This window comes from Lissotriton helveticus, chromosome 11, assembly GCF_964261635.1.
Source record: "Lissotriton helveticus chromosome 11, aLisHel1.1, whole genome shotgun sequence".
Lineage (NCBI taxonomy): Eukaryota > Metazoa > Chordata > Amphibia > Caudata > Salamandridae > Lissotriton > Lissotriton helveticus.
The window spans coordinates 365,379,084-365,397,734 of record NC_136072.1 but is presented as its reverse complement, the minus strand read 5'-3'; the positions used below and the strand labels follow the sequence as shown (position 1 = coordinate 365,397,734).

Below are 18,651 nucleotides of genomic sequence, written 5' to 3'. Positions count from 1 at the left end.
ATCTGGCGACTTCAGGTCTTCCTCACGCCTCTATTAAAGTTCACTTGGCAGCAATATCCCGTTTCCAGGAGATCTTCTGCAGGCCCTTCTCTTTGGTCAAGTCGACTGATTAAACAATTTATCATGGGTCTGTTTAGGACTTTCCCCCTGTTAAGTCTCTACCTCCAACTTGGCAACTCAACATAGTACTGGCTCAGCTTATGAAGCGCCCTTTTGAACTGATTCACAGAGCAGATCTCAAGTTTCTTTCTTGGAAGACGGCACTCCTTCTAGCTCTTACATCTGCAAGGCGAGTAAGCGACCTTCATGCATTCTTGATTCAAGACCCTTTTCTTCAATTCAAACATGATAGGGTTATACTTCGGACTAACCCCAAGTTTGTGCCCAAAGTCCCGTCAGACTTTCACCTCAATTAACCTATAGTCTTACGAACCTTTTTTCCAAATCCTCAAACGGCGAGTATTATTGCTTGGATACGGAACTCATGAAGGATGCTGCAGTGGGACAGGCGGTGTTACGTCATCTATTTTAATAGAGGTGAGCTCTCTTTTCATCCCACCATCCTTTCTTTTTACTCGCACATTTCTCCATTGTGTTCTCTACTGTTTTCCTTGATTGCAGTTTGCTACTTTCTATTTTCACATTGATATGTTATTATCTGGTGAATTTGTACATGCTGTACCATCCGAAAAGTGCTTATCATTGCTTACTACTCGGATTCAGACATGTGAGTCTATGAAAGATATCCTAATACTGGATAAGAAATGCGTTACCTGTAACTGCAGTTATCCAGTATTGGTATCTTTCACATGCAACCCACCCATCTCCCCTGGAAGGGCTCACCTAGTTCTCTCAGTGATACATCCACTTAGCACTGTGCTTACGAAAATCTGAGGGACTAGAGCTCCTTCCAGGAAGGTTCCAGAGGATGGTGATAGCTGATTGATTGTTCTCTAGAGTTTGGTCCTTTTTACAAAAGGACATGGACATGTTACTAATGTGAGGCCCTTGGCCTATCTCTTTATATGTCTAGTGAGACATTACTTTTCTTATGTACCGGGGACTCCCATCCCGACGACTGGGAATGATTCAGGCATGTGAATCTATGAAAGATATCAATACTGGATAACTGCAGTTACAGGTAAGTAACGCATTTCATAGTTACTGTGCACGTCAATTTCGAAGCAGACAACTTCGATGTGAAGTTGAATGACTCTACCCATCGGCGCTTAGAGATATTGCTCAAAAAATATTCTGGATCTAGTCTGATGCCGGGGAATAATCTCAAGTAAGAAATCTGTGGCTAGATAGTCTGCACCAGAAAAGGTGTTAAAGAAAGTAAGTAACTTGTTCATTAAGTGGATATATTGTTCAAAATCATCCCGATATCAAGTGAATGAAAAGAAAGGCTCCACACTCATGAAGTGTCAAGAAAGAGTTGCTCAGCTCTCCACAAATGATTAATGGAAAAGTGAGAAAAATGCAACACAAACGTTTTGAGCGCTTAAGAACGGGCTATTAAAGAACTGAGTATCCGGGTTATCTGAAACAGTAGCACCTCATTTAAGAATTCATTCAGAGGCAGAAGTAAAGAGCTAAAATTGATAAACAAGTGAGAAATTCTCTGCTTGCAAATGTGTTTAAAAAAACTAACGGCCTATAAAAGAAAACAAAGAACTGGACTTTGTCTAGAGAGCTCTACTTGGAAAGCCCCATCATTCCAAAGGGAAGGAGGACAGTGAGAAGGGATTCCTTAGAAGTGAAAAGTGTCAAAATATAATGTTGGGGAAGCTTCCGGGCTCACGTTATTATAAAATAAAAAAATGCTAAAAGTAAAAATATTTTTGGGGTCTCAAAAAGCACAGAGGAGTACTACGTACTACTTGGTGTGTGGATGTGCTCCTTGAAAGGGCGGAACGTTGTCACTCACAGTGAAGTTAACCATCTACTGAAAAGGACTGATACTGATATATTACTCCATGCTGTAGTGGGTGGAAGAAAAATGTGAATAGCACAATAGACCAATTGAGGAAGAGTGCTGGCTAAAAGCCCCTTCAATTGTATCATACGTAGAGTTTTAGTAAAATAAAAAGGTTTTGGCTAATACATTTCCATTTAGATAGCTTATTTTAATAACTTTTACTCACTGCTTAGGCCTCTCCTCTTATACTAGCTATGCAGCTGCTGGTAGCCTTAGTCCCCAACTGTATTAAATGGCAATAGATTTAGTAGGTTTGTCATAGTTGAAGATCACACCTCTCCTTCCCAAGGTATCCTACTGGGTGGAAATGGAAGGTCTATATTCAGACTTCCAACAAGAAAGGTTAACAGTCTAAAATCAACCCATTCCCACTTTAGCCATCTTCCTCGTAACCACTCTTACTTGAGGAGGACACACCAAGCACCATTAACCCTTCACTCAAGAGTGACTGTAAAAAGTGTATCGCCATTAATGTTGTCTGAAGGTGATAAGTATAACCTAGTACATGTTTGGTCCACAAGAAGGAACTGGATGCAAATGTAATATATAAAGCATATTTAGATTTAGAACTAACAAAGTAGTTTAACAATTGTCATTACGAAGTGAAAGTTGAAAGTACTTTCTGGAAATAGCTGAAAAAGAAATCTTGGAATTAAAACTATGAATCCGTTAATGACCTTCCTACTAGTGGGTTTGTGTCATTGTGCCCTTTTCTTGTCCCCCAATATTTAAGTCCTCGGCTGTCTGGTAATGTTATCTGTTGATAAATATTCCTCAGTGCCTGTGCATCACTTTGCTTCTGAATCTAGTGACTTAAGAAGCATTTTAAGATGGTGGTCCCATAATGTGGCATTATGGGCTTAAACAAAATGTTGTCATGAGTGAATCAGTCCACACCATGTGGTTGACAGCACAAGAAAGTCTCTATTTTTAAATGGAAGCCAGTTATAGACCTGATGAAAGCATGAGTTTGAGATGAACCTCCTACATTTTTCTTCTGATTCCGGCAACAATTTAATGCGACCAACTAAGAAAAGCAATGGCATTTATAATGTGACCTAAATAAATCACAAAGAAAATCGAAAGCAATTACGTTCTTTGATTGAGCAGGCCCAAAATTATATGGACCTATTGACCAAAGAATAATGATAATCTAGTAGAGGTGGGAATCAAAATCGTAACTTAACACAAGGGGATGAGATGAATAGCTAAGATGATTTAAACCGGCTTCTGCTTGTTTGGTCCTAGCACAGGCATGTTTGTGTAGAAGGTGTGGTAGATCTGCTAAGGCTTCCTCAGTCTGTTGCAAGATGGAGTTCTTTGAGCATGATTTGAAATCCTATGCTGAGGGTAAGTGGTTTTCATGTGAGTGTCCTTTTGATGAAGATAAAGCCATTTATCCACATGTGATGGATGGCTCTTAAACTTGAACTCTCATTGTATTCCTCTGTTGACGTGCCTGACTATAGTAGTGCCATGTAGGTAAAACTTCACTGGTGCCTGATGTAGATGCACCAACTACTGCAGGACGCTGCCAGATTGGACGAAGGGTCCAGTTTCTTGCTTTGAGCACCAAACGTTTGCCTTCGAGTGTCCACAAGTAAAGCTTTGTTATTACTATCCTTATTGTTTCATCAAATTTCTCACAGTACTGTTATCTTTTCAGATTTTTTGTCCTGCTGTAAAATACACTCATGCTTTTATGCATGGTTAGTTGTTATTCCATAAAATAAATGTAATTTGTTAGCCATACGAAATCACACCGCAAAAATATTGCATCTGTCCTTGATTCTGTTGCGTGGGTGCTAAACATAATCTTTCTTCCCTTCTTACTGTTTACCAGAGCTTGAACAAGAAGTGAAATCTCCAGTCTCTCCTGACAGGAACAACAGTAAAATTAACTGTAAGTACTTAGCTGCAAATTACTTTTTACTTTTTTTTCACAGATCATAGATTGATTCCATTAAGAAAAGTTTTAAAGATTATCTAAATCAATATATATATATATATATGTATATACTCTGCTGTTTCAATTCCACCTGCACATATTACACTTTGATACACTATCTCTTATAGTGTGTTCCCAGTCTGAAAACTTTTTTCGATACGTAATTCTCCCTCACATCTGGAGTATTCATGAGTAAGTAAAGGGAAAAACTAAACTTGACACTAGCATATCCTCCTAGATCAGTGCATGGTTAGTACACTTGTGTCCTAGTTACCTATTCAAAATGTTTTCAACTAGATTTGATAGTTTCTTTATTATTGCTAACCTGTAAGGAATGGTAGGTATATGCTGCTTCAATTTAAGATATGTGTTTTATGTAATATTCTATAAGTCACTGTCACTCAGTTCTTACGTTAAAATAACTCTTTCTCTGGACAGACATATTCTTCCACATAGTTTCCAGAGCCTGTACCATTGGTCTGCGATATCCTCTTCACCTCCGCTCCTGCAAGCTGAAGATGGTGGTCACTATTGCTAGATACTTATTTGAAATTCCAAGGCCCACTATGAATGCACCTTCCAGAGACCGTATGTGGGCAAAAGGCAGATCAAATAACCGAGAAACCCTATTTCTGTTGGATTTTCAAAATAGTCACATCCATTTGAAACACTCAACAGTGTGTAAATCATTTGGACATTTAAGAACTGATTGGGGTGTGTAAAAGACAGGATAACATGGAACATGACTGAAACCACAGGGTTTTATTACTTTTGTGCCACTGGAGGCTGTAGTTGGTCCACTTCTGCTCCAGCAACAGTTACCTTGCAACTCCACTTGGTGGTCCCTTGATGGCTGCACGGTGCATGTGAGTCGAAGAGGCAGATACAAAACAATGGCAGGAGTGGGTCAAGGGGAATGGTAGCCTTCTTCTAGGGTGGGCTTTACACAGAGAAAGTCTGATGTTGGCCTCCTGAAAAGTCATAGTGTTAGATGTTGAAATTGGTAGGCATTAAGAATGCTGAAAAACCATAGTCTACTGCCTAAATCAGTAGGATTGTGAAGTATTTATCTTTTTCTTACAGTTTACTTGCCTTCCCCGACAAGCTATCCACCTTGCTTTATTCAGCTCAGTGTTCTTTATTTCAAACAGTTTTCCACTTGCCCAAGTCATGCAGACTGGAATTCAACTGCCTTCGCTGAAATAACTTACATTTTCTGTATCTCTGTTCAGTTTCGCCTATCTACGAAAGTATACTTATATTGTGACGTGGAAAGTGATTGAGAACCCACCAAGTAATTTCAACCTGTGGATAATTCATTTAAGAGAATTGTTGACCATTTTTGGTCTTAAGTTAAAGTAAAGAGTCATCAAGTGTTCAAGCTTTTAGGGTGTTGGCAAAACTAAGGCTTTAACGAGAAAGAAACATGTACTGGAAAGAATTTTCAGACAGTTATTGACTGTGGTATGTATTCGTTTTTTGCCATTCTATCTGTTCGCCCCATTTCTTCAATTGTTAGCAACTTTTTTCAAGAATCAGCATTTAGTTAGTAGATAGGAATTCCTAACAATCTGGTCCTCGTTTTAGGCAGGTAAATGATCGTTGCTGATTATATAACATAGAGAAGGAATTGTTAATACATGCAGTTTGCGGCTGCCCTTATTTATTTCAGGCTATGCACAGATGGCTGAAAACTATATTCAGTTTAAATGATGTTGGGTCCTGTTAGCAAGCAGCACTGATAGATCACCTATCTACAACCCTCCAACAGTGCCTTCATCTCGCCAAAGCCCTTCTTTCACATAAGTATGTATTTCTACCCAAACTAACTCTTTTTAGCAACATTTGGACAATGAAAGACTGAAAAAATCGGAGTTCTAACTTGTACCATGCAGTTGATATACAACCTTTTGACAGGTCTTAGGCCACTGTGCTATATTAGGTTTGTAACTTATAAACAGCAAGTAACAAAAGGATTTCTGTGACCAGATCAGCAATCCCCTAAGCAAGCCACATAAAATACAGGTTATGATCTGCATGGTACCCGTTCTTTGCATCAGGCACATGCACTACTTTAAAATGAGTCAAAACTGCAACTAGACAAAACTCCCATCTTTCTCCAGCAGGAACATTAATCACCAGAGTTATCTTGACAGATTTATTGCTGCTGAAAACTGTCAGACACAAGAAAAACTGAATCGGGTGCTTTTAAACCCATGAGATATTTCTAAAAGCAGCACCTCCGAGCTCAGCGGCAGGTGCTACTGCATCGGAAGCACCACCCTAAGGCCAGCCTTGAGGTGGAGGACGTGACTAAAATGGCTTGGGTTATGTTGTCTCACAGCCACCAATCAGCATTTTGACGACACATCTTCCTGTCATCTGCCCTATGGCACTGCTGAAGCATGATGATGCTGAAAGGGATTTAAGAGAAGGAAGGTTAAAATATTCAGCGTATGGATTTGTAGGGGGAAATAGAGGTGCAGCTTGGGACAAGAATGCTTAAGGTACACTGCTTACAGTAATTGACTGGTGTTTTACTTACGCTGTTAAAATGTTCTTCTCTCCACCCCCTGCACGCACACACAATATCCTCTTCACTCCTACCCGTACTTATTGCTGAGCATCTGTATTCAGTCTTTCTCCCCACATGCTACGGTTAAATCGCTTATCTCAGACAATGTTAACATGTGCCCTACGTGCAGCTACTTTAAAGGCAAGTGGGATGATCTAAAGTATTTGACGACCCCTTCTTCAGCAGAATTTCCATTGCTCAGTCTGGGTGGCACTAGGGCTTCAAAAACCACCCTGAAATCCTCCACTGGGACATGCCTCTTGACTCTTCTTAGAAGATTTAGTGACTATTGTGCAGTTTAACTGAAGGATTTAATGTTTGTTGGTATATTCTGTTTGGACTCGAGAAGAAACGTACCAGATTGGGCTTGATGAACAATATGGATAAAAGTCCTATTCACAGAAACTTTTCAAAATGGTACAGACTGAGTAGGCCTGGGTGTAGTTCCAAAGTGACCATAACTTTCACGGCAAGCGACAGAGCGTTACCTTGCGCTGTTCATGCTGCTAATTAGCGCCAGGTGTTTACCTCTTGCTGGAAAATCCACACACACAGCACCATGTGGAGCACAAGCGGGCGCTGCTACTTTCAGCCACTCATGTAGATTTTCTACTAAGCGGCAGCTTCTTCAACGCCAACGGATGGTTTCTCAATGGGAGCGGTCACGACCATCCACAACTTCCCGCGTTGAGATATCTCGCTGGAAGGTGGTCTCGCGTTGGATTTTCCTTGCTCGCCAACTTAACTTTGGCGAGCAAGGAAAAAAACTCCAGTTTTTCGGTGCTCTGTGGAGTGCGCAAAACTTCGTAAACTGAGTTCGCCCTCCAGGCCTGCTCCTGAGCAAACACAAGAAATGTTTGCTTGATGTAAGTGATTGACAATCCAATCTTTAATTGCCCTGAGGCATTCATCCAGTAATCATTTATAGAGGGACAGTACCTAGGTGCCTAGCTGGCTATGGGCTTTGACATTTAAAGCGCTCTAGACTATTCAAGGATGCCCTATGTACAACTGAACAAAGATTTAGATGAATGTATCCATTTAGAAAATGTTTCACTTCCATCCGCCCCCCCCCCCCTCACCAATGCAGGGTTCTTTAACCTTTTCTGTGATAAGAGCTACTTATGACCAATAACAATCATGTAATTTAAAACACGCTTCCTTAGTGCAGCCAGGTAGCGAAAGAGGTACCTGTAGCTCAACAAAGCCCACCCCAACATGGGGCAAGCAGTAAAACAACTAATAAAAGAACACAACCCTACCCCCACCACCCTAACCCACCCCACCCCCCGTGGTGGCGGCATTATTCCTAGAAGAAAAGTTGAAGAGGTAAAAAGAGCACCAGACACCAGTACATTGATCAGAATTGAAAGAGGTGTAAAGCACTGATGGTAGAGGGACAAACAGCAGAGGGGCGGCCCCGGGGAAAGGAAAGCGACCAGCGGTCCCCATTTGAATTCAAAGTTCTTGTAATCGTCCCTGAAGATCTCAGCCATACGTTCAAGGCTCAATAGTCTCCAGAGGCGGGCATGCCACAGGGATATAGCCCAAGCTTCTTTTTTCTTCCAGGCAGCCGCCAGAGTGACCTTGGCCGCCCCAATGCACAGCCACATGATCATCTTGTCAGCACGGGTCTGATGCTCTAGGGAAAGTTCACGCAGCCCCAAGAGTACCCCCGCCACAGTAGTAGGGATAGGATAACTCAACATTTCTTTTATGCGTGCTAGAATTTCATCCCAGAAGGGTCGGATAGACGGGCAATCCCACCATATATGGCGAAAGTCGCCCAGGAGCCCACATCCCCTCCAGCATCTGTCTGAAGTAGTAGGAAATATGCGCCGGAGCTTGGAGGGGTGCAGGTACCAGTCCATCATAGTTTTAAGGTGCGCCTCTCTGAGATCTATGGAGTGGTTGAATTGGATAGTGTCAGACCAAAGGTGGGCCCATTCCTAGTCTAAAATAGGGTGTTGAATCAGGTCTTCCCACATACTCATGTACCTGGGCCGAGGTGAGAGGGTGGTTTTGAGCAGAAAGGCATAAATAAAGGAGATTACCCCTTTCCTTGAAGATGACTTGGAGAGAAAGGCTTCGAATTTCGTAAGAGGTCTAGTTGCAGCGTCCCTGACCTGAGGATTGAGGGCCCAATGCATTAGCTGTGTGTTGTGGTAAAATTCTGTACCCTCCAGGTCGAACTCCCGCTTACACTCCTCAAAGGTGAGAGGCTCACCGTCTCGAAATAGATGGATCAAGGCTAAGCAACCGCCCCGTTTCGAGGAATCAAAAGGGCCCCCATTAAGAGCCGGAGGAAGAGGGAGGTGTGGTGGATCGGGGTAAAGGGAGATGGGAAGGAGGTCCACCTGTCGTCACCCGAAACTATGTCCCATACCCTAAGAGTGGTGTGTCTGGGTGTGCTAAGGTAAGTATTCGGGGGTCTATCTCTACGAGGGCGCCACACCAGATCCCATATAGTCCGACCTGTCACACTGCGATCCATATGTAGCCAGGGTTTTTCAGTCTTTCTTGGACCATTCGACCAAGTACCCGCAACTGGGCGGCCTTGTAGTACATCTGGATGTCCGGCAGGCCCACTCCCCCCCTCTGTGCGGGGACGGCGAAGCAGGGAGAAGGAGAAGCGTGCACGACCCCCCTGCCAGATAAAGTGCAAGATCATGGTTTTGAGTTTACGGAAGAAATTGAGATCCAGTCCGATAGGTAGAGCTTGAAATAAATAAATAAAGAAGTTTAGGCAAAAGGGTCATCTTAATTGCATGTATGCGGCCCAACCAGGAGAGGAAGAGCGGTTTCCACTTCTTGAGCTCAGCTTGGATGCGTGCGAGAAGTGGAGGGAAGTTGGCCCCATATAGCCCCAGGATAGTTGGCGTCAGGGAGACCCACTAGGTACTGAATAGACGTAGAGGCCCAAGCAAGCGGAGTGATGGCGCGGAGCTAGGCAACCCTCTCTGGTGCGAGAGAGAGATTGAGAATAAAGGACTTCCCAGAGTTTATTTTAAAGTCCGATATTCTCTCATATAGTTCAAGCTCGGATTGTAAGCTCGGTAGGGAGCTTTCAGGCTCCGTGAGAGATAGAAGCACGTCCTCTGCAAAGAGCGAGATTTTGTGGTGGTCGCCAGTAAACGGGATGCCCCTGATGCTTGGGTTGTTACGAATCGCCATGGCTAGAGGCTCGATGCTGACGGCAAAGAGTAAGAGGGAAAGGGGGCACCCCTGCCGAGGTCCCCGCAAGTGTGGGAATGTATCAGAGTGCACTCCATTGACTACCACTCTAGAATTAGGGACGCGATAGTTCGCTCTTACCATATCAAGAAATTTGGGGGAAAAAACAAAGGCAGTAAGTGTATGGAAGAGGAAAGACCAGTCGACCCTATCGAAGGCCTTTTCTGCGTCAAGGCCCACTAGGATCGCCGGAATACAGCACCTGTTAGCCTTTTCTAAAAAGGTGTAGGATTCTGCGGGTGTTGTCGTGCATGTGGCGCCCTTTTATAAAGCCCGACTGGCCTGGATGAATGAGAAGTGTTATAAGGTCATTTAACCTTTTAGCAATAATAGAGGAATAAAGCTTAGCATCCAAATTGAGCAATGCAATCTGCCTATATGAGGCGCAATTTTGAGGGTCCTTCCCTGGTTTAGGGATAACTGAGATCACCGCTTCTGACATGGTACCAGATGTCCTCCCCTCCTCGGCCATCTTGTTGAAGAGGGATACAAGGTGGAGAGAGAGCTCGGGGCGAATGTTTTATATAAAAAAAGAGCTGTATAGCCGTCAGGACCCGGGGCTTTATTAGATTTCAAAGAGTTAATTGCTAGGGTGACGTCTGTAATGGTGATGGGGAGGTAAGTAGAATGTTCCATGCCTCGGAGACCCATGGCAGGGACAGCAAGTTAAGGAATGCCTGTTGTGCGCCTTTATTTAGTGAATCCCCCGCGTAGAGGTCCCTATAAAAGGACCCAAAAATAACCGCCTTCTCCTCATCTTTGTGGGTGACCCTTCCCACTGAGTCCAGAATACCAACTATGTATTCTCTCTCTCGCTTATCCCGCAGTTGGCGACCTAAGTGTCTGGATATCTTATTACCTTCCGTGTAGGAAAGATGTCCTAATTTAAGAAGGGTGTACTCTGTCCTATTAGAGTAAATGGCTCGGAGTTTACCTCTGAGAGCGGTGAGTTGACGTTGTGTTTGTCTCGTGGGGTTCGTTTTATGGGAGCGTTCAGTAGAAGCCAACTCTGCCTCAAGAGCATTGCGCTCTCGGGCGCGCTGTTTGTTCAGGGCGGCATTAAGGGCAAAACATTCACCCCGAATAACAGCTTTTAGGGTTTCCTAATTAGTATATTCTGAAGTGTCTTCTGGGGGGGTTAGACTTGTAGAAGTCTGCGATAGCATTACGTAGCTTAGTGCAGGATTCTTTATCACGCACGAGAGAAGATGGAAAGTACCACTTAGGTGAAGCCTGAGCAGGCCCACCCCACCCCACCCCACTGCAGGCAGACTGAATATAGGCTGCGATCTGAAACCGAAATGGGAAGGATTTCAGCATCCTGGAGTATGCCCTGCAATGTCTGGCTAATAAAAATGTAGTCCAAACAGGAGTATGTCCTATGGACATGGGAGAAAAATGTATAATCCCGGGTCTGTGGATAGATTGTGCGCCAAGAGTCTAAGAGACCTAGGTCCCGAATGCGTTATGTCTCCCCAGTGAAGGTCCCCGCATCTGATCGCTGTGAGTGTGTGCTAGCTAGATCCTTTTGCCAAATTAGATTAAAGTCACCCAGAAGAATAAGGGGACCCTCCACAAAGTCCTCAATCCTCCCCAACAGGTTGTGCAAGAAAGATGTTTGACCCGTATTGGGAACGTATAGAGCAACGAAGGTGCAGATCTTCCCCCTCAGGTGCCCCTTAACCATGATCCAGCGGCAATCCTTATCGCCCTGAACCCCCAGTGGCTGGAACTGAATTGCGGCTCAGAAGAGCAAGGCCACCCCTCTCTGCTTCGTAGTTGCCGAGGACCTATAAATAAGTGGGACTTATTTATGCGTGAGTTGCGCCTCCTCCGCTCTGGCTAAGTGGGTCTCCTGTAGGGCCACAACATCAAGCTGGTGATCTATGATGTATTTCCACACCCTAAGACACTTCTGCGGTGAGTTCAGGCCCTTAACATTCCACGTAGCTATGGTAATGGGCGACATTTCACTGATGGGGAACGTCACTTTCTCTAAAACAAAAGGGACCCAATACACCACCGCCCTGACTCACCCGTCAGTAGTTACGAAATGCTTCCGACCATGACGTAAACCTACACTAGTGTCTTTAAAGGTGTAGAAGCTGGGGTTAAAAAGCCGCCACCACCCCTCCCCCCAACAAACCCATGAAACCCCCCACAAACCCCATACAAAACTAGAACAAAAGGAAATACAAGAAAAGAACTAACTAAAGGCATGGTCTCCACAAAAGGCCAGAAAGGCCTAGGAACGACCATGAAGGACTTCGGGTCCGAGGACCCGGTCCACGCCTGCCCCCGCAGGCCAGCGAGTCAGTAACTCAGCGGCATTATGATAAACAAAACATTAGGCACGAAGAAAATCAATTGTCCGATGCAACCAAATCCACAGCTGGGCGAAAAGATTCAAGCATTATACTACATTAGGCATAGCGCAAGAGTCTGGTTCGCTCTGAGTGCCTAAGGTTTACAAAGTCTCTAGAGAATACCAATAGTAAGTCAGAAATTTGAGGCAGCTGCCTCGGTCTCACCCATGAAGATTAATGACAATGGAGGACTCCCCTCAGGAAGGGGGGACCAGAAAACACCAGTGCAGGGGCTGCAGCGGGGCTAGAGGAAACAAAGTTCTCGGCTCACCCGGTAGATGCAAGCCCCTACCGCAGTTCAGTAAAGAGATTCACAGGTGTCAAGGAACAGGATAAACCATGGATGCGATGGGAACAGGGTCTCAGAGCTATATCTGGATACAACAGTCCGCGTTTCGAGCCCCGCGACCACATGAAGGGAGGAGTAGATCTCGTCGGAGCCGGGTTCTTAGAGGATTCTGGCGCCGAAGCCTCCGCACTTGAAGAAATGCCCAGCAGCTCCAGTCCCTCCTGAAGGTCCGTGATATAACGTCTTATTCTGGTACTCAAAGCTTAGACCGAAGGGATAGGTTCATCGATATCTGATTTTATCGTCGCGCTGTTTGGAGGTTATAGGTCGGAGTCTTTGTCTTCTAGCCAGCGTGGCAGGCGCAACGTCTTGATAGATGGTGCAGGAATAATTCTGAAACGTGACGAGTTCTTAGCCCGTGCTGCCTGCAGGACCGCTTCCTTGATTTTATAAGAGTGGAATTTGGCCAGGACGTTGCGTGGTCGCTTTTTCTCCCCCTGCTGTAAAGACCCAACTCGGTGTACTCTGTTGAGTTTGATCTTAAGAGACTGGGGGGCCGTGATCTCCGAGAATAGGCCCACCACAAAAGCTTCTATATCGGGCCCCTCTGCGCCCTCCTCCAGGTCCCTGATGCGTAGGTTCTCCCGCCGCGACCTATTCTCGAGGTCCTCCGCCTTAAGTTGCGACTGGAGGAGTTGCACTTTAAGTGTATGGACATCATCCCGGAGTTCAACAGTGAGTTGTTGCCGTTCTTGGTTATGAGCTTCCAGGTCCAAGACCCTCTTGCCAACGGAATCCACATCGTGCTGTAGAGATGAGAGGCGTTCTGATAGATCAGAGCGGAGCTGATCAATAGAGGACTTGATGTCTTGACCGATGTCCTTGCGTAGATCCGTTTTGAAGTTCTTGTACATCGATAGGAGTTCTGCTTTGGTAAGGGCCATCGCCGAGGCACTCGTGTCACCTCTCAGCGAGGCCTGCTTTTCGGCAGCTGAGAAAAAGTCCGATACCTTAGCATTGGTCTTAGCTGTCATTCTCTTCGGAGGCATAGAGTGGCGCCCCTAAAAATATTGTTGGAAATAAGTGAATGTCAGTGCCCCAGTTCGCTGCGGGGGTCAGCGGGTCAGTATCCACATCCGGACGGTCTCCTCAATTAGTGCGCAGCTTTGCAGAGGTTAAAACGCAATGAAAGCGAAGGACCGCACCACAGGCGTCATGGTGCCCAGCAGAGAGACACACAGCGAAAGATAATTTATTTTTTATTTATTTATTTATGGGTTTGTACCGCGCTAGAATCGACTCCCGGAGGAGTATCTCTGCGCACACCGCAAGTGAGAGGCAAGAGTGGGAGAGCTGAGCATCTATGGAGGTACTAAGCCTGGAACAAAAACGTTTTTAGCCGTTTCCTAAAGGACAGGTGGTCCGAACATTGCCTAATAGAATCGGGGAGTTTATTCCAGAGGCCAGGGCCAAGAAAGGATAAGGCTTTTCCACCATGTCTTGCCTTTTTAACCATTGGGACTTGAAGCAAAGACTGATTACTAGAGCGGAGGGTACGTACTGGATTGTAGGGGATGAACTTTTCCGCCAGATACGAGGGGCCTAAACCATGTATACCCTTGTGGACCACACACCAGGTCTTGAATTTGACCCGTTGGCGAATCGGCAACCAGTGTAGTTTTTCCAACAAGGGGCGTGATGGAGATCTAGGTGGGGCGTTCAGGACCAGCCTTGCAGCAGTATTTTGCACCACCTGAAGCTTGCTAAGTACACCATCATTTGCCGATAACAGCTCATTGCAATAATCCAGGCGACTGCGCACCAGGGCCTGGACCAACGTTTTCCTCGTTGTGTCTGGGAGTAAAGGAAACACTTTGCGAAGTAGTCCAATCATATGAAAACAGGACCCAACCGTCTGGTTAACGTGGTCCTTTAAGGATAGATCTCGATCCAGCTGCATGCCCAAGTTCTTTACCACCTGTTTAGGGCTAGGAATGGGACCCAGATCTGGGGGCCACCAGTCTGGAGTCCACAGCATTGAGGCTTCCCAAAAAACATAACCTCCGTCTTTCCAACATTGCACTGTAGGAAATTCAGGGCCATCCACTGAGAGACCGCCTTCATGCCTTCTGAAAAGGACTGTTTGACCACGGAGCTTAGTGACTTGAAAGGGAAAAGGAGCGGAGTGTCATCCGCATATGACACTGGGATAAATCCGTAAGATCTCATAATACTGGCCAGGGGGGCCACATATACGTTAAAAAGAGTAGGGCTTAAACATGATCCCTCTGGCACCCCCTTTGTGAGCTCTACAGAGGCAGATCGAAATGAGCCCATATTAACACACTGTGTACGGCCAGTTAAAAAGCTCCTCATCCAGGCCAATGCCGAACCCTCAAGCCCGACCTCTACCAAACGCCTGAGCAAGATGTCATGGAATATAGTATCGAACGCCGCCGATAGATCCGATGGCACCAGAATCACTGAATGCCCCATATCCTGGGACATTCGGATGTCATCTACCACTGAAAGGAGCGCTGATTCGGTGCTATGGCGAGGTCTGAAGCCGGACTGGGAATGATCCAGACTTCCTGTTCGCTCGATAGAACTTGACAGATGGGTATTAACGTGCTTTTCCGTTAATTTGCTCGGGTACGGGAGGAGAGATATGGGCCTGAGGTTGGACAACTCTGCCCATGAGATGGAAGAATTCTTCCTAATGGGTCTCACCATTGCCGTCTTCCACTCCTGTGGGATCCGGCCCTCGGAAAAGAGAAAGGTTGACAAGAGACTGGATCGTAGGACCGAGTGTCTTGCCAACCGATGACAAAATTCTTGCCGGAATAAGGTCTGATGGTGAAGCACTCTTGATTTGACATATAAGGTCCTCTACCTCACCCATAGAGGCAGCAGGAAACTCGGTGAGCATGATGGACTTAGTACCCCTACTTTCCTGAGATGGCACCAAGGGCCGGCCCATGGAAAGGCTTGAGTCAATGATTTTATCGTAGATCCGGTCAATCTTGTTGGTAAAGTAAAGAGAGACATCATCGCATAATTGTTGCGATGATGTATCTGGACTCTCACAAGCCATGGGTTTGGTAAAGGTTTGGAGGGCATTGCCTGCCTCCTTAAGTTGTAAGGCAATATAGTTCTTGTGTGCCAATCTAATATTCTTGTGATAGGAGGCTAAGGCTATATAGTAACGGTTCTTATCCGCCTCGGAGTGAGACGATCTCCAGATCTTTTCAAGCTTCCTACAAGCCTGTTTTTGAGACCGTAATTGGTCGGTAAACCAAACTTCCTGGCGTTGTGCAGGGCGCGGTTTACATAGTTTCAAGGGGGCAATGGTTTCCACAGCAGAGTGGATGGCAAGATTGTATTTGGACAGGGCTAACTCAATATTGTCAGAGGTTGTAATTGGGGGTTCGACAAATATCTCTTGGAAAAACTTCATGAGATATTTTATGTCGCTGTCTCCGCAACAGGGGTAGAAGTAAGGACTGGCTAGGGGGTTTAACACAATCAGGCATAACAAATTCTAAGACCGAATGATCGGTCCAGTTTACCTGTTTAGGAGGATAGCATAAGATCTTAGGAGAGTAGAAAAAGATAAGATCTAATGTATGTCCTGCCCGGTGGGTAGGGCCCGTATTGAATTGTGTAAGCCCAAGTAGGGACAAATCGGCAAGCAGAAACTGCCTCCATATTATCCGGTAATTCACTGTGTACATTAAAATCCCCTAGGAGTAGGAAATCCTTACTGGAATCAATGTACGAGGCTCATGCTTCAACTAGTGAGATGGAGAAAGTCGTACAAGGGCCTGGGGACGATATACCAAGGCCCCTTTCCAACGAGCCTTTGTCGAAGTGTTGATTCTAAAAATCATTAGTTCCATATCCGCAGTGCAACAGTGATCCAGTATAGAAATGGTTATGTCGCATTTATGGACTATGGCGATGCCACCGCCAGTTTTCTTAGGTTCATCCCTCCTCACTATTTTATATCCTTCCGGGATGCCAAGGGTGATTGCAGGGACCGAATGGGGCTTCAGCCACGTCTCATACATGCCGGAAGCTGGAGAAGAACTGGCTCCGCGAACGATCAGCAGACAACTACACAGCCCTCAAGAACGCCACCCGCAGACACCATCAACTCATCAGAACCGCCAAGAGGACCGCATTCAAGGACCGCCTGGATAGCAACCACACAACAGCAAAGAGCTCTTCAGTATCGCGAAGGAACTCTCCAACCCCAGCGCCAACACCGACATCCCCCCTTTGCAGGACCTGTGCGACTCACTGGCCACCTACTTCCACTGCAAGATCGCAGACATCCACGACTGCCCGCCAACCACCAAGATCCCCACCGCCGCGACCACCAGCCGCCTGATCGCATGGTCCAACGACGATGATACCATCAAAATCATGAACTCCGTCCACTCTGGATCCCCGTCTGACCCATGCTCACCCCACGTCTTCAACAATGCCAGCACATTCATTGCCCTCATCTCCGGAAAGCTATCCACATCTCCATCTCATTCCCGGAGAGCTGGAAGCACACCGAGATCAACGCCTTACTCAAGAAGCCCAAAGCGGTACCCCAAGGACCTCAAGAACTTCTGTCCCATCTCCCTGCTCACGTTCCAGGCGAAGGTCACCGAGAAAATCGTCAACAAGCAACTGACCTGCTACCTCAAGGATAACAACATCCAGGACCCATCCCAGTCCGGTTCCCGCAGCAACCACAGCACCGAAACCGCCCTCATCGCCGCCACTGATGACATCAGGTCCCTGCTTGACAATGGAGAAACAGCAGCCCTCATACTCCTGGACCTGTCACCCGCCTTTGACACGGTCTGCCACTGCACACTACGGACACGCCTACATGACGCCGGGATCCAAGAGAAGGCCCTCGACTGGACCACATCCTTCCTCTTCGGCAGAACTCAGAGCGTCCGACTCCCACCCTTCCGCTCCACAGCCACCGAGATCTGCGGCGTACCCCAAGGCTCTTCCTCAGCCCAAAGCTGTTCAACATATACATGGCACTCCTCGCCTATGTTGCCCGTCCGCACGACCTCAACATCATCTCTTACGCCGACGACACACAGCTGATCATCTCTCTCACCAAAGTCCCTCACACCGCCAAAACCATCCTCCACGAAGGAATGAAGGCCGTCGCCGAATGGATGAGGAACAGCCGACTGAAGCTGAACTCGGAAAAGGCTGGGGTCCTCATCCTCGGCTCCACCCGTCAGCCTGGGATGACTCCTGGTGTCCGACATCACTGGGAACAGCCCCGACACCCACTGACCACTCATTCAACCTGGGGGTCATCCTCGACTCCACCCATGACTAAACAGGTCAATGCCGTCTCCTCATCCTGCTTCAACACCCTACGAATGCTCCGCAGGATCTTCATTTGGATCCCCACCGAAATGAGAAGAACAGTCACCCAGGCCCTCGTCTCCAGTAGGCTGGACTACGGAAACGCCCTCTACGCAGGAACATCAAACAAGCTCCTGAGACTGCTGCAACGCATCCAGAATGCCTCGGCACGACTGATCCTCGACATCCCCCGCCGCAGCCACATCGCACCTCACCTGAGACCTACACTGGCTCCCCGTCAAGCTCCTCATCCACGCACACAAGACCCTCCATAACGCCGGCCCAGCGTACCTCAACAGATGACTCCGCTTCTACACTCCTACCCGCAAGCTCTGCTCCGCCGGCCTCGCCACAGTCCCGCGCATCCGAAGAACAACCGCCGGCGGCAGATCCTTTTCCGACCTCGCCGCCAAGACCTGGAACACCCTCCCCATCAACATACCGCAGACCCAAGACCTCCTGGCCTTCAGAAGACTTCTCAAGACCTGGCTCTTCAATCAGTAGCAGCACCCACCCTCCCCCCCAGCACCTTGAGACCCTTACGTGTATGTAGTGCGCTTAACAAATGTCCTTATTGATTGATTGATTGAGTGCCACATAATTGCACGCCACATAATTACACTGCACTCAATGCAACATACACTCCAAATACCATTCAGGGCACATAATTACGCGCCACATAATTACACTGCACTCAATGCAACATACACTCCAAATACCACTCAGTGCCGCATAATTACACGCCACATAATTACACTGCACTCAATGCAACATACACTCCAAATACCACTCAGTGCCACATAGTTACACGCCACATAATTACACTGCACTCAATGCAACATACACTCCAAACAATACCACTCAGTG

At 46.4% G+C, this 18,651-nt stretch overlaps 1 protein-coding gene across 2 annotated transcripts in view; it reads left to right on the top strand.

Moving 5' to 3' along the window:
- Nucleotides 1-18,651, top strand: part of RYK (receptor like tyrosine kinase) — a 985,672-nt gene that overhangs the window by 254,983 nt on the left and 712,038 nt on the right. For both annotated transcript variants that reach the window (XM_078665796.1, XM_078665795.1), the window contains exon 5: nucleotides 3,825-3,884. In XM_078665796.1, coding sequence (XP_078521922.1) covers nucleotides 3,825-3,884 — 60 coding nt within the window. The remainder of the gene's footprint in view (nucleotides 1-3,824; nucleotides 3,885-18,651) is intronic.